This window comes from Emys orbicularis, chromosome 7 (genome assembly GCF_028017835.1).
Source record: "Emys orbicularis isolate rEmyOrb1 chromosome 7, rEmyOrb1.hap1, whole genome shotgun sequence".
In the NCBI taxonomy this organism is placed as follows: Eukaryota; Metazoa; Chordata; order Testudines; family Emydidae; genus Emys; species Emys orbicularis.
The window spans coordinates 42,203,057-42,217,425 of record NC_088689.1 but is presented as its reverse complement, the minus strand read 5'-3'; the positions used below and the strand labels follow the sequence as shown (position 1 = coordinate 42,217,425).

General features: G+C 44.7%; 1 protein-coding gene across 1 annotated transcript in view; it reads right to left on the bottom strand.

Moving 5' to 3' along the window:
- PALD1 (phosphatase domain containing paladin 1) overlaps window positions 1–14,369 on the bottom strand; it is a 122,610-nt gene that overhangs the window by 83,528 nt on the left and 24,713 nt on the right. The window contains exons 10-16 of the mRNA XM_065408334.1: window positions 10,105–10,200; window positions 9,222–9,356; window positions 8,600–8,716; window positions 8,278–8,457; window positions 4,412–4,609; window positions 2,094–2,234; window positions 885–956 (exon numbers count right to left, since the gene is read on the bottom strand). Of these exons, the coding sequence (XP_065264406.1) occupies window positions 885–956; window positions 2,094–2,234; window positions 4,412–4,609; window positions 8,278–8,457; window positions 8,600–8,716; window positions 9,222–9,356; window positions 10,105–10,200 (939 nt within the window). The remainder of the gene's footprint in view (window positions 1–884; window positions 957–2,093; window positions 2,235–4,411; window positions 4,610–8,277; window positions 8,458–8,599; window positions 8,717–9,221; window positions 9,357–10,104; window positions 10,201–14,369) is intronic.

Genomic DNA, 14,369 nt, shown 5'->3' with positions numbered 1-14,369 from the left:
TAACTTCGCTATAAGCAGATGCCACTGCAGTACTGCACACCTGCAGGTCACCAGCCAGAAGGCGGACTTGCCAAGGTGACACAATAATACAAGTGCCACATTGCTCTTTCAGAAGCAAAATGCCAGACACTTGGGTAAAATATGTTTGTTGCCCTTGGAAAATAAAAATGGACAGAACAGAGTGATTTCACAATGGGGAAACAGTAGAGGCTGGGGTTAATAAAGTAGGGCATGATCATACCATCAGCAGATGAGGGAGGGTCAATGAGGCTTGAACTCACAGCTGGTTAACATTTACACTCTGGTGGGGTGTGGGGAGAGAGCCCTATTTTTAAAAAAAACTATTATTCTAGCTATTTTATCTGACACTCAGATTGCCTGCAGCTGATGGACAAATGGAGTGCTCTTTAGACATGTCTCCTGTAGGCTAATGCCTGGTCTCTGCTTTGATGTAGCTGATGAAAACAGACATTTAACACCTCCTGAGACCAGCCTAACAGTGTGTTAATCTTTAACAGGCCGTCATCATCCTCTTGCCTTGTTCTGCACACAGTATGATTTTTAAAGCAGCAAAAGACGTATCTCCAAATACGAACCATGAGCATACTAACCCCAGTATCAGAGCCCCAGACAAGCCCCCAAATGCCAGAACCCAGGCTTGAATGGGGTTGTTACTATCAGAGTTTTAACCACAGTGCGAACAGACCCCAGTCTGGCTGCTTCAGAATCCTAAACACAGGCCCCATCACTTAATGGGAAATTCAGTCCCTGAATGAAGTAGCTGAAATGCTGAGGCTGTTTGAAGGTACAGGACATGAGCAGCCCCTGGAGATTTCACAAGACACCCTGAAATAAAGGCAGATTAATATGGGAGAAGGACTCACCTCAAATTCCCCTTTGGTGTACTTGGCATCGGGCACACTCACAATTTCATCCTCACTCATCTCAGGGATGCCCTGCAGCAAGAAGAAGAGGCCAAGCCAGGTTGAGCGGTTAAAAAGCTATCCAATTACACCCCCTCACATGCAATAATTTCCTGGGTGAACTCCTGAGCCACTTAACAATACTGTATGTGGGAATACGGTGGTCTAAGGGAAGAACTGCGCATCAGGAGGCATGGGCTCTACAACTAATAATTTGTAACGTGTAGCTTTTTTCACCCATACTCTCAAAGCACTTATTTATGCTTTTTTCCCCTTTTTCTTTTAACAGAAGGTGACACTGAGGAACAGCAGTTAAATGACTTGGCCCTGTATTCTTGATTCTTCCATTGACTGCATGGGCAAGTTTCCCGACTTTCATGTCTGATCACAAACCAGTAGCGCCCCCCCTTTCCCCCCATGCCCTTTGTCCCAGGTTTGCCCCAGACTCGTTGAGTTACTTTGGACAAGTCACTGAACTTTTGTGCCTCCGTTTCCTGCTCTGTAAAACAAGACTAGTTCATGAGGTGCACGTGACTTAATTCCTTAATGTTTACAAAGCACATTACAATGCCTTTGATGGAAGATGCTAAAGAATTGCAAAAAATATCATCAACATCCTAGCTGTTGTTCTTAAGCTTCTTTGCTGGCCACATATAAGAAACGGTTAATAATAGGGAGATGTCCTTGGTCTCCTCAATCCAAAGCCACACCCAAGGTCATTTTAAAACACTGATCCACATTTCTCATTTGAAAAAAAACCCTGCTGCCATTGCAAACTGCAGCAGAACTCCTTGGTGACTCTGCTCATGCAGCTGATAACCTCCAACTCCACTATTAGGACTAGCCCAGTAGTGCAGAGCTCAAGGAAACAAATTTGACAAATTGGGAAGTGATGTAATGAAGCAGGAATTGGTGGATAATCTGTTCCACCACTTAAGTGGCCACACTCACAACAATAATGAAAACTCTTTGTTTAAACTACATTGCTGCTGAGCAAACCAATCTTATTAGAGGCCTTATTCCACTCTAAGGCTCCTACTGAGGTTCCAGCACAGCCCTCTTTCACTGCTCACAGGGCTAGGGCTTGGTGTTTAGGGATTCATTCCTCAGAGCTTCCTTTGTTCCAAACCCTCCTTAGAACAAGAGACCCATCCCTGGGCTAATACCTACATTGAAATGCCAGAGCGTGAGGACAGCAATAACCATGGCTGTGGTGGTTCTCCCTCTGCCACTATGGCAGTTGAACACAAAGGCCGTGTGAGAGTCCTCAGCTAGCGCACTCTTCATTGCATCCAACAGCCGATCTACATCCTGAAAATGAACAACAAAAAGAATTAAATACGGACTTTCCCTGCTGGATGAGACTCATGAATTCTGTCCCACCCCTGTGGATTAATAGAATTTATAACTGGTTTTCTGTAGTGCCTTTCAGTTTCCAGGTAACCCAAAGGGTGCTACAAAGCAAGAAGAGTGCACTGGGAGTGCAGTGACTGTGAAAATGCCACAGCCTTTGATGCACTCAGCCTCATACCAGGGAGCGAATATTGGCCTAAGCAAAGGCATAACCCCCTACTTCTTGCAGAAAGTGCCATAGGATCTTTAACTTGCATCTGAATGGCAGCACAGTGCATTGCAGTGTCAGCAGTTAGGTAAGATCCTTACTCCTAATGTGGAACTTGAATGCTCTAGTCCAGATTTAAGAGGGATACCACTGAGTCTCTGTGTTACCTCCATTTAATCCTATACTCTGATATGTTGTGAACCAGCAGCATTCACCTTCACATAGAGATCGTTAACACTGTCTTTACTGTGATTGGCTAACTTTTTTCCCCTGAGGTGTTGAAAAGCAGCTGTTCCCTGTCTTTCTCGTGTATTTCTAATGGGTCTATCACCAGGGTATAAGGCACCATCTACATTACAGTGTTACTACATAGGTCTTAAAGTTTCTCCTTCCAAGGAAGAATAGTGTGGGATTATATCAAATCCAGACTAACTGGTCTTAAATCCCCCAGTTTCTGCAGCTGTAAAAAAATACACAATTCTCTGTGGCTATCCCAAGGTGATCGTTTTCACTATAGTGAAAATGTAAATAGGAAATCTCTCTAGGATAATGCTAATTACAGTTTTCAATTTCTTTTGCATCGACATAAAATGTCTAGGATAAACAGAAATGGAAAGGAAAGTCTGAGGCTACATCTTCACTACCCACCTGAATTGGCGGGTAGAAATCGATCTCTTGGGGATCGAATTATCGCGTCTCATCGGGACACAACAATCGATCCCCGAATCGACGCTTGTACTCCACCAGCGCAGGTAGGAGTAAGCACCGTCGACGGGGGAGCCGCGGAGGTCGATTTGCCGCCATCCTCACAGCGGGGTAAGTCGGCTCGGATACGTCGAATTCAGCTACACTATTCGCGTAGCTGAATTTGCATATCTTAAATCGATCCCCACCCCTAGTGAAGACGTAGCCTTAGATTAACAACTGTAGATGCAAATCTATAGTTGCAGGTTGAGACCAGCAGATGGCAATAATGCACTTACAATAAACATGACTGCAAAGTGGTCTTGATTCTATCAATGCTTATATAAACACATTCAGACCTGTAAAACTAAAGAAATGAAATTTCATGGACAAAAGCGTCTGTGATCCCCGCATGGGCCAAATTACTAGAACATGGATCAGTGACTCTCAGGCTAGGTGGTGTGTCTGGTATACTGGAGAGGATTCAGCATTGTAAGCAACTGCATAACTTCCCTAGAGGAGCACACACCAAATCTCCTCTTGGCAAGTCTATAAAACTGTGCAGGAACACAAGCAGTACACACAACCCAGGGCTGCAGAGCATCTCATTCTGGCCAGGATTGTCCCAGAGTTACAGTACCAGACAGTATAGGCTAGGGATTGCAATCATGCTGCCTTTGTTTTCTCAAAAGCAATGTCAGCCACCAGGCACTGAGGACCACTATGGTGAGCAGACAGAAGACTGTCTGGTAACTTGCCTCATTCACTTCTCCTGAGTGCAAACATAGGGAAAGAAGGGAAATGGAGCAGTCAGATTCAGCAACCACATACCTAGCACAGCAGCAGCTCCCCACTCCTCTAGGGAAAGAGGCTGCAGTGCCTTAAGGTGAGGGAAAGGGAGGAGCCAGAAGAGAGGAAAGCAACTGCAGGGGGAAATGGAAGAGGTAGTGAGAGACAGACAGACAATTTAGGGCAAACAAAAGAGAGAATATCAATTTGGAGCGGGAACCAGAAGAGAAAATCAAACCAGAAGGAGGGCGAGTATCAGTTTGGTCATAGGGAGAAAGAGAGAGCATAAATTGGGAGGGGAGAGGAGAGAGAAGAGCTGACCTATCCACCCACCACCCTTTGAAAGTGGTGAGGGAGAAAACCCAGGAGATTCTCACTGAAGGCATTCGCCACTGCCCCTTCAGTGGAGTTTTAGTGTTGAAAACTATGGAATAGCTTCTAGTTCCTCCATTACCTGCTCCTTGGGAGCACAGAAGTCTGGGATTGGGATTCGTTTGTACACCAGCCCCTGGCATGTGCTCTTGTGCTGATTAAGTATCTCCTGTGTGGTCAGGCAACTCTTAAACATCTTCATCTGCTTCTCCTGTTCCAGATACACCTCCAGCCACTTCTGGGACTTTAGCACGTCATTCTTCAAGGTGAACTCTAATTTCTGCAGGGGAGAGACAAAGAAACTGAACAAGACTCCTTCATTGTATGGACACTTAACATAATTTTTCAGAATCTCTCTTCCTTTTTCACCCTAAAAGGAAATTTTTATTTCCCCATAAGTTTGTAGGTGAATTTAGGACTCAGGGAAGCGAGGGACTAATGCCAGGCATATTGCAAGACCACAGTTTGGAAACTTTCCACACAGAGCTCTGCTAATATGCCTTAGCCTAATCTACAACAACTCCTGCTTTTCAGGTCTAGACCTCTCCCAAAGACTCTGCCAGTGAGGTAGGAATGTATGATACTTTGATACATAGAAGATGCCCAGGCTGAGAGACAAACACAAATTCACATGTTTCTATCGCCCACCTTGACTCTGACCTTCCATGTTTTTTTTACTGTCCTTAATCTCTTGGGGTCAGTCCTTGACTCCTTTTGCTCTCATCTCCCAGGGGTACAAATGTGCCCATAATCCCTTCTGCAACATCGCTTGTACACAGCCTCTGCCTCTGTTGAAATCCTGATCTACATTTTCATTGTTGCCTGACAACTCCCTTCAAGTTCTGTATGGCCAACCCAAGTTCCAACTCTTCAAGCTCCCACATGTTCAAAATGCTACTGCCCAACTTCTGTTTTGTACAAAGAAACCAAACTACATCTGCCCCATGCTTGTACACCTCCGCTGACTCTTCATTCATTTCAAGATCCTGTTAAAATTGCCCTCTTGATTTTAAAACCCTTCATGGGCTTGCCTAACTCATGAATCTAGTCTCTCCACACTCCCTTCTCTACACATCTAGCACCAGCCTCGTTGCCGTCCCACCACACAATCTGACCACTGTGGTGGGGCCACCCTTCTCCTCTCAGTTGTCCTGGCTATCCCTTTTCAAGACCCAGCCAAGAACATCTCTGTTCTCCCTTGCCTAACTGTATCATTTACATGTTCTTTCAAGCCACCCCGTAAACTCCCCAGGTTTGAGCTGAGTTTTATTCCACATTCTGTAAAATATTATATACATTTAGGTGCTGTATAAATGCTTACTAATAATTTTATTACAACTGTGCTTTTTGTATCAAACCCACGTGCCCAGGGTTACAGCTGATATAAAATATGTTATGCCACGCAAAACTGTATTTGTCATGAGACTGCTTTCCTTCCTCCTTTCTCTTATTTGCCAACATGAAAAGAGAGAGAGAGTGGGGCAGGTGGGCAGGCAGGCAGAAAGAAAAAAAAGAAAAGAATCGAGAGAGATGAAAAATCTTTGGTCAGTATCCAGAAATTGAAATTCTCTGTGCCAAGTGCACAACACTCTGAGGTGGGTGATAAGCAGCAACCCAGGTAGGTGACCAGCTGGGAACGGGATGAGAGGGAGAGGGGGGCTGATGTGGCTCACAGGTCCATGCCCTGCTGTGGAGCATATGGATGGAATATCTTTAAATGCAGTCTCCGGTCGGTACGCCAATGTAAATCTCATTTGCTGATGGTAACTTGTCATCTTCAGCTTGGTGTACATTAAGGCTGGTGGTATTTTGACTTGTTTATTAGCAAAGTGAAAACTGTTGTTCTTTCCCCCTCCCATCCCGCCCCCATGGTACAGCAATTTGAGAGGGGAAAAATAACCATTCCATACAGAATTGTATTTTAAATACTGAGTTTATACGTGCACTACGCAGTAACAAAATTAACTACCTATTTTTCTTATATTCTTCATTAGAGTAATACTGTGATGTATCCTGAGAACTCGGCGTGTTACACAGTAACTACTGAATTTGTGTCACATGCAGTGTTGTAGCTGTGTCAGTCCAGGATATTAGTGTGACAATGTGAGTGAGGTAATATCTTTTATTGGACCAACTTCTGTTGGTGAGAGAGACATGCTTTCGAGCTTACACAGAGCTCTTCAGGTCTGGGAAACTGAGGCTTTGTCTACACTGGCACTTTCGTCATTAAAACTTCTGTCGCTCAGGGATGTGAAAAAGCAGCCCCTGAATGACAGAAGTGTTAACGACGAAGAGCGCTGGTGCAGACAGTGCTTCGTCAGCAGGAGCCGCTCTCATGTCGACGCAGCTACCGCCCCTTGTTGGGGGTGGTTTTATTTTGTTGCCCGGCGACAAAAAGCAGCTACACTGCGTACCTTAAAATGGTGTGGCTGCAGTGGCACAGCCACACCGTTGCAAGGTGCAAAGTGTAGACATAGTCTAACTCAAAGCGTGTCTGCTAAATACAAGATTTGAACAGATTGTTTAGCATAAATGGTTAACATGTATTTCAAGGGACCATTCAAGATGAAGTTAAGCACCCTTGAAATCTGTTACCTAATTATGCTAAACAATCTGTTCAAATATTTGGCAGCGACACTGAGGCCTTGTCTACACTACCAAGTTTTCTCGACAAAACTTATGTCGACACCCAAAAGTCGACAAAACAAAAATCACCAAAGGGTGGTCACACTTGCTTCCTCTGTCGACAGATCATGACCACATTGGGGGCACCATCATCCACAGTGTGAACAATGTGCTGTGGGCATGTATCCCACAGTTCAGTGTCGTGGGAAGGCGGAGCTGATCCCTGTGCATTTTGGGATTCCCTCCAAGTTCTCCTACAGCCTCCTCAGCTGCCGGGAGCGGCATCAGGAGTAGCTCTGTGAGCTCTCTGTGCTGAGGAATGTCAAAGCAGCACAGCAGTCTCCCCCCAGCCCTGCGACAGCAATCTGCCCGCTGCTGTGTTCCTAGTGCCGGGCAGAACAGGAGCATTCCAATGATTTGCTCTTTGTTCCCCAAATGGAGCAGCACACTCAGCCATTGGATACTTCCTGGAGCTTTGAAAGGGAAGGGGCACGTGCCTGCAGGGCAGCAGAGATCAAAACACTAGCAGAACGATCAGGGCAGGCATTGTGGGATACTGGCGGAAGCCAGTTCTGTCGACAAAACAAACAGCAGTGTCTACACTGGCTCTTTGTCAAAAATAAAGGGAGGGAAAAAGAAAAAAGTCTCTTGTAGGGGTGGAAGTTTTTTGTCACCAAAACCAAGCGTTTTCCTGACAAAAGTCGCATTGCAGTGTGTACGCGCTCACTGTTTTGTCGCCAAAAGGCAGTTTTTGGTGACAAAACTTGGTAGCGTAGAGAAGGCCTGAGTGAGGGTAGGTCTACACACTGATGCAGCTGTGGAGCTTAAGTGAAGACACTCTTACGCTGATGGGAGAGCTTCTCCTTTCGGCGTAGTTAATCCACCTCCCCGAGAGGCGGAAGCTATGTCGACAGGAGAAGCCCTCCTGTCAACATAGCGCTGTCTACACAGGGAGATATAAGGTCATTATAACTATGTCGCTCAGGGGCATGGATTTTTCACACCCCTGAGCGATGTAGTTATACCGATATAGATTTGCAGTGTAGACCTGGCCTTAGTTTCCCAGACCTGAAGAAGAGCTTGGTGTAAGCTCGAAAGCTTGTCTCTCTCACCAACAGAGGCTGGTCCAATAAAAGATATTACCTCATCCACCTTGTCTCAGAGAATGTGTGTTAGTTACTCAAGTATTACTACCATGTAGTATTTGCTTTGTAACCACTAGGCAGTTACATATATGCCAATGCATTAAGCACCTCTAGTAGCAGTAGAGACTACCACCAAGAACAGAAAAGGCAGAAGGTGAAGAAGGTGCTGAGTGTTCACCTCTAATTGTTCAGGTGATGTAACAGGCACCGTAATCTGTTGTTCCAGGATCCCAGGTTCCCGGAGGGTGTAGATTTGTTCATTTCCTTCCAGCACCACTTCTTCACGGAGGTTTATCCAGGTGATGTGGGAGTACTTCCTCTTTGCATCAGTTAGGTAGCTTAGCACACTTCCAATAGCCTATGGGAAATGGAAACAAAATGAAACTCCCAGCACATACATGTTTCAAGCTGCCCTGCACAGGGCACAACCCAAAAGGTTTCAGTCCTGCACTCTGGTTACCTCCCCCTGTGCCAGAATCTCCACCATGCTGCCTCCTTACCTTGGAGTTGGGCTGTGCCATCCCATACACAGGCATCTTGGGGACCCTCCGGAAGTTGGCTACCCTCATTTCCTTGACAGTGCTGAGCACATCTGGGGAGAAACGCTCATCCACCACCTGCAGGAGAACAAAATCAGAGTAAGCTGGAGCCAAAGTTTAGATGAAAGCCACATTTCCAATCTCTTGGTTCAGCTGGTACCTTTGCCATCACAGGTCTTCCCAGACAGACTCTCCCAGCTGGTCACTCTCTAGGTCAGAGTAGCACTCACTGGTAAAACAACCGCCTCCGCCAAGAGCCTCCCACTCCCCTTCAAACACTGCCCAGGACACTGCAATGTGCATGTCTGACACAAGGGTCAGGATGGGATCGAAGTCACAGAGTCAGGCTCAAGATTTCAAACACTCCAAAGCTGAGGGGCACATGGATCAAGGGCTCTGGTTTGGCCCCATCAGAGTGAATTTTCAGTGTAAGCTTATGGAAGCATGGGGGGGGGGGGGGGGAGTTTGGCTCTGATATACTGTATGTGGTTCTAGAGAGGCTGAATAAGCCTCACGTGCCTATTGTGTTGCCTCCGCCCTGAAAAGGGTGGGATCTGCAAGAAGATTTAAGAAGTTCACTCACTAGCACTCGCGTCCCCTTTGTTATCAGTTCCCCCGTCACTGTGAGCTCTGACAGGTTCATGTTCATCTGCAGCCTGTACAGCTCTGGGTGCCCACACCTCCATCTGCTGAAGTTGAGGGCAAAGGCCAAGGGGTACTATCAGGGAGAGAGAGAGAGACACACATGCTTTGTTCAGGAACAGATAAATGCAAGCACTGTACTATACATAGATCTTACAGGACCTTACAGGGCAATCCTTGCAAGCAGTTCAGAAAAGGGTTGAAAGCTCACCGTTAAGGGTTTTTTTTTAAATCCCATTTCAGAGCTTCGCACAACCTGACCCTGATATTCGCCTTCCTATTCCAGTCCAGAGCCTCAGGCTCATAGTGATACCATACTCTACAATGGTTTTGTGATGTGGACAAATGGGAGACAAGGAAAAGGTTTTCAAACCAATTTCACTTGAAAATTAGCCAAGATTTGATTCCATGCTCCACAGCTGAAAAGCTGATACAGCAGTTCACTGAGTCACCACCTGGTGCCTGGGGTTCCTTCCTTGGGGAGATGAAAGGGGACTGTTTTCTCAGGGAACGTCATGTGCCATATACACAGTACATAGTGGGAGTGGGGCTTGGGCCTCCATTACCATTACCACATGCTCCTAACTGGATTTTATTCATAGTAGTCCATTAGAAATATACCTCCAAACATAAAACCAAGAGCATCTGAAGACACCATGAGGGGGTCAAATCAACGTCTGGAAAGTGGCAGAAGCTGGGCTTTCCAGCATCCAGCCCCTCAGCATACATGTTTGTTTCCACCCACAGTAGAGCTGCTGAAATGAAGTAGTGGGACGAGGGAGTGTAGGGGCAGGCTTCACAAGGACAATGGGGAGAACACTCACCTGCTCATGAAGGTAGTAATTGAAAGCAATCAAGTAGAAATAGCGCTCAAGGCTCTGCAAAGTCCTTTGAAGGAAATACTCTTTGGTGCTGCTCCCCTAGAATAAACCATAACAATGACATTTGTGACAGACTACAGGAGATACAGCCCATTCAATATGAACTGCAGACTTTAAACATGACCCAAACGCTAAGACCAATGCAGAGTTTGAGTCTATGAAATGTGTCTCTCCATAAGCGGTTTGCCTTCAAGGATGGGAGATCACTTTACACTTGTTGCTGTTTGTCTAGAAGAGAAAACTCAGTAACATGCAAACACTGGCCTATCTCGGAGACCCTATCTTTTATGGCTAAGCATGCAAAGTTGGACGGGATACTTGAATAGCATACTGCCTAATGTTCCTGCATTGCTTGGGCTCTAGAGAAAGCAGGAGTCTTTCCAACTGGATTCAAACTGGTTTGCTATCCTCTGTTTGGTTTGGGGCAATGCAATATCCAAATGTTAGTATGTGACTTAAAACTTTGCAAACCAGCTACAAGAAAGAGGGGTTGTGGCGAGCTCCAGTCCTGACACCTTCCTGGGCACATGGCTTGCAGCTAACAAGTTCAGACACTGACATCTTCTTGTGGGCATGGGTTGATGAAAAGAAAGTGAAAGACAGACAAGGCTATGCCACAGGGGTAACAATGTCATACACTATACTGCAAGCATGGTGGCTGTCTAGTGGTGTTTGCTATCGTATTTGGAGAGTTTATTTCCAATTTGTTTTTATTTAATGCTTCTCTCTTCTGTTTGATAATTTGCCAATAAAATCTGCTTTCTTTGAAGGTGACTAGAATTGCATGTGTAGACTTAAGGTGAGGACAAACACTGTTGTGGTGCCTTAAAGACAAAGAGTCTCAACTGTGCTATCATCAAAGGATAAAATCAAGAGTTGGGGGGGGGGGGGAACAGCATGAGCACCCCATGTTAGCCAAACAACTTGAAGGTCATGTTATAGCACTGTTAAGATAAGATGCCTTCTCAAAGCACTTGAAGGTCACGTTTCTTCACAGAGACACCCCAAGATCACCCAGAAGGTCACAAATATTTGATCACTAAGCAGTTAGATTGCAAATCCAGATCCAGGATGTTATGGAAAATGTTCTAACATTTAGCTGTGTATTTATAAAGAGATTTCCCTGTAATACTAGGGGAGGGAAGGAGGATTTGGCAAGTGTCACTTGGAAATCTCTGACATTATGTAATTGATTGTAATATTCAATTTACATATTATCCATGAGATAAATCGGCCCTCTGTCATTTATCAAGAGACTGAGAAGCATGCTTACTCTGAAAACTCAAAACAAAGTCTGTAATGGTGGGAATATGCCAGGTTTTCATTGATGCTAATATCAATATTAGTGCTATTTTTCCCCAGGTATTTGTTTTGTTTAATTTTCTTTACCACATTTTTACCTCTGAGGTGAATCTCCTAACACACACACCACAAAGTTTTTGTTTTCTCTTAATTTTTTTTATATCACACACACACACACACACACACACACTACCTGAACCCAGCCTGAGGTGACTAGTTTAGCAAAATTAAAAGTAGCTGAGAACTGGATTTCTCAGGGGATTGATAGCAAAGTGTACAGAGGTCACTTCTAGGTCATCAGGTCAAAGCCAGACCAGGTTTGTAATGTCAGAACCTTGTTGCCATTTAATGGATGTTTTAATCCATTTCTTTGTTCACAGGTGTCCAGATCACAAAAGCCAATGCTTCATTTGACACAAGTTGCCACCCATTCTAGCAGTCTGAGCAGGGACGTAAAGGAGTGACCACCCCTCTCCCTCCGTAGGCGTGACTCATTTTGGTCAGGAGTTGAGGCACGTTGGCAGTGAGGTTTATGGAAGTATGTTCTGCTGCTGTCTGTGCCATACTTAATTTTCTGTGGACAGAGGATTTCAGACTTCATTTCCGTAGAGTTAGCACCTTTCAGGAGCTCAAACTTTGGGGGGGGGGTGAGAGAAAGATTTCCTCTGTGTGCCAAAAAGCCCCAAGAAAATGATCAGGCATATGAAAATTCATTCAATAAGACCCCAGTTCAGCAAAGCTCTTAAGCATATGCTGAAACACCACTGACTGTAATGGAGATATATTGTTTTTCACAAGCTGAGGATCTGGTTCTACATCTACGTATGCAAATATCTCCTACCATCCATCTCTCACTCTCTCTGGTTTCTTTCTTTCTCTCCCTTCCCTTCTGCCCCCAAATGCAGTTCATGTCCAATAAGCAAATTTTCCTTGAGACTTTCCATTGTTTAAAAGTGTTATAGCTACATTTGAACTTCAAATAAACACTCCTCTTGTTTAATTTACAGCAATCCCTAAAGGTTTATTTCCCATTGTCAGTAACGATATATACCAGCCATCTCTCTCCACAGCAAATCACTGCAGTGGGGGCTTGGTATGGGTCTCAGGTAGCTTTAGCTTTTAAAAAACAAAACTGTACTGTGACGGGTTGGATCACAGAAACCCCCTTGGGAGCTGCCACCCAATGTGCAAAGACTACCCCTGCTTCTGTTTTCCCTGCCAGCTCAGGACTCCAGCACCCCGTCTCGCTGAGCCAGACACTCCAGTCTGCTCTAACAAAGACTCAGGGTCTGAATCACTAGTCCCAAAGCTGCAAGTTTATCCGAAACCAGCTCACAGGAGTGTGCTTGTCTTTAGCACTCAGATGCCCAACTCCCAATGGGGTCTAAACCCAGATAAATCTGTTTTACCCTGCATAAAGTTTATGCAGGGCAAACTCATAAATTGTTCGCCCTCTATAACACTGATAGAGAGATATGCACAGTTGTTTGCTCCCCCAGGTATTAATACATACTCTGAGTAAATTACTAAATAAAAAGTGATTTTATTAAATACAGACAGTAGGATTTAAGTGGTTCAGAGTAGTAACAGACAGAACAAAGTAAGTCACAAGCAAAATAAAATAAAATGCGCAAATCTATGCCTAATCAAACTAAATACAGATAATCTCACCCTCAGAGATGCTTCAGGAAGTTTTTCTCAGACTGGACACCTTCCAGGCCTGGGCACAATTCTTTCCCCTGGTACAGCTTTTGTTCCAGCTTAGGTGTTATCTAGGGGATTCTCCATGATGGCTCCACTCCCCCTCTCAGTTCTCTTCCACCCCTTTATATATCTTTTGCATAAGGCGGGAACCCTTTGTCCCTCACTGGAAAAGCACCAGGTTAAAGATGGATTCCAGTTCAGGTGACATGATCACATGTCACTGCAAGACTTCATTACTCACTTGCCAGCACACACATATACAGGGAGACTCACAGGTAAACAGCCATCTGCAGACAATGGGAGTCATCAAGATTCCAAACCATCATTAATGGCCCACACTTTACATAATTACAATAGGCCCTCAGAGTTACATTTTATATTTCTAGTTTTAGATACAAGAGTGGTACATTTCTACAAATAGGATGATCACACTCAGTAGCTTATGAGCTTTGTAATGATACCTTACAAGAGACCTTTTGCACAAAGCATATCCCATTTGCATTATAGTCACTTATTATCAAATTTTTTATAAAACTATCCCAGTTACATTATATTCACTTATTATCATGTTTTTATAAAACCATGTAGACTGCACAACGTCACATGTATCTCCTGCATGGGGTAAAAAAACCCATCCTCATGCCCATGCCAAAGACCAAACTAGGAAGAGGAGTTCTCCTTCAAATATCACCATCCCAAATAATAGTGAATGGGAGCACTTCAGATTCCAGCTTTCAGTTTCTGAGTTCCAAAGCCTACCTGTCAGCAGGATGTGTCAACATTTTCTCTTTAAAATAGCAGAAGAAGAAAGCACTTGATACATAGCTACGGCCAAACTTTCATAAAGTGATATCTACATTGTGCCTGAAACTTATAAGAACGCTCCTGCAACTGTGTATGCAAATAGGCATTTATATGCAAAAGAACCTATCTGTGCAGATCCAATGGGACATATTTTGTGCAGGCAACTCAGGTGCATATTTCTGAACACTTAGCCCTAATTGATCACCTTTGGATCAGCCTGGCTGAGAGACCTCATCAGCAAAGCTGATCACTTGAGGCACCAACTCCCAATGCTCGTCTCTTGCTGCCTGGCCAATAGAGGCTGGGAGAGCTTCAGAGGCAGCACATTCAGCCCTTTGGTATGGAGACATACCACATGGCTCAACACTGACTCTGGAAGGTCATGAAGGAGTGATACT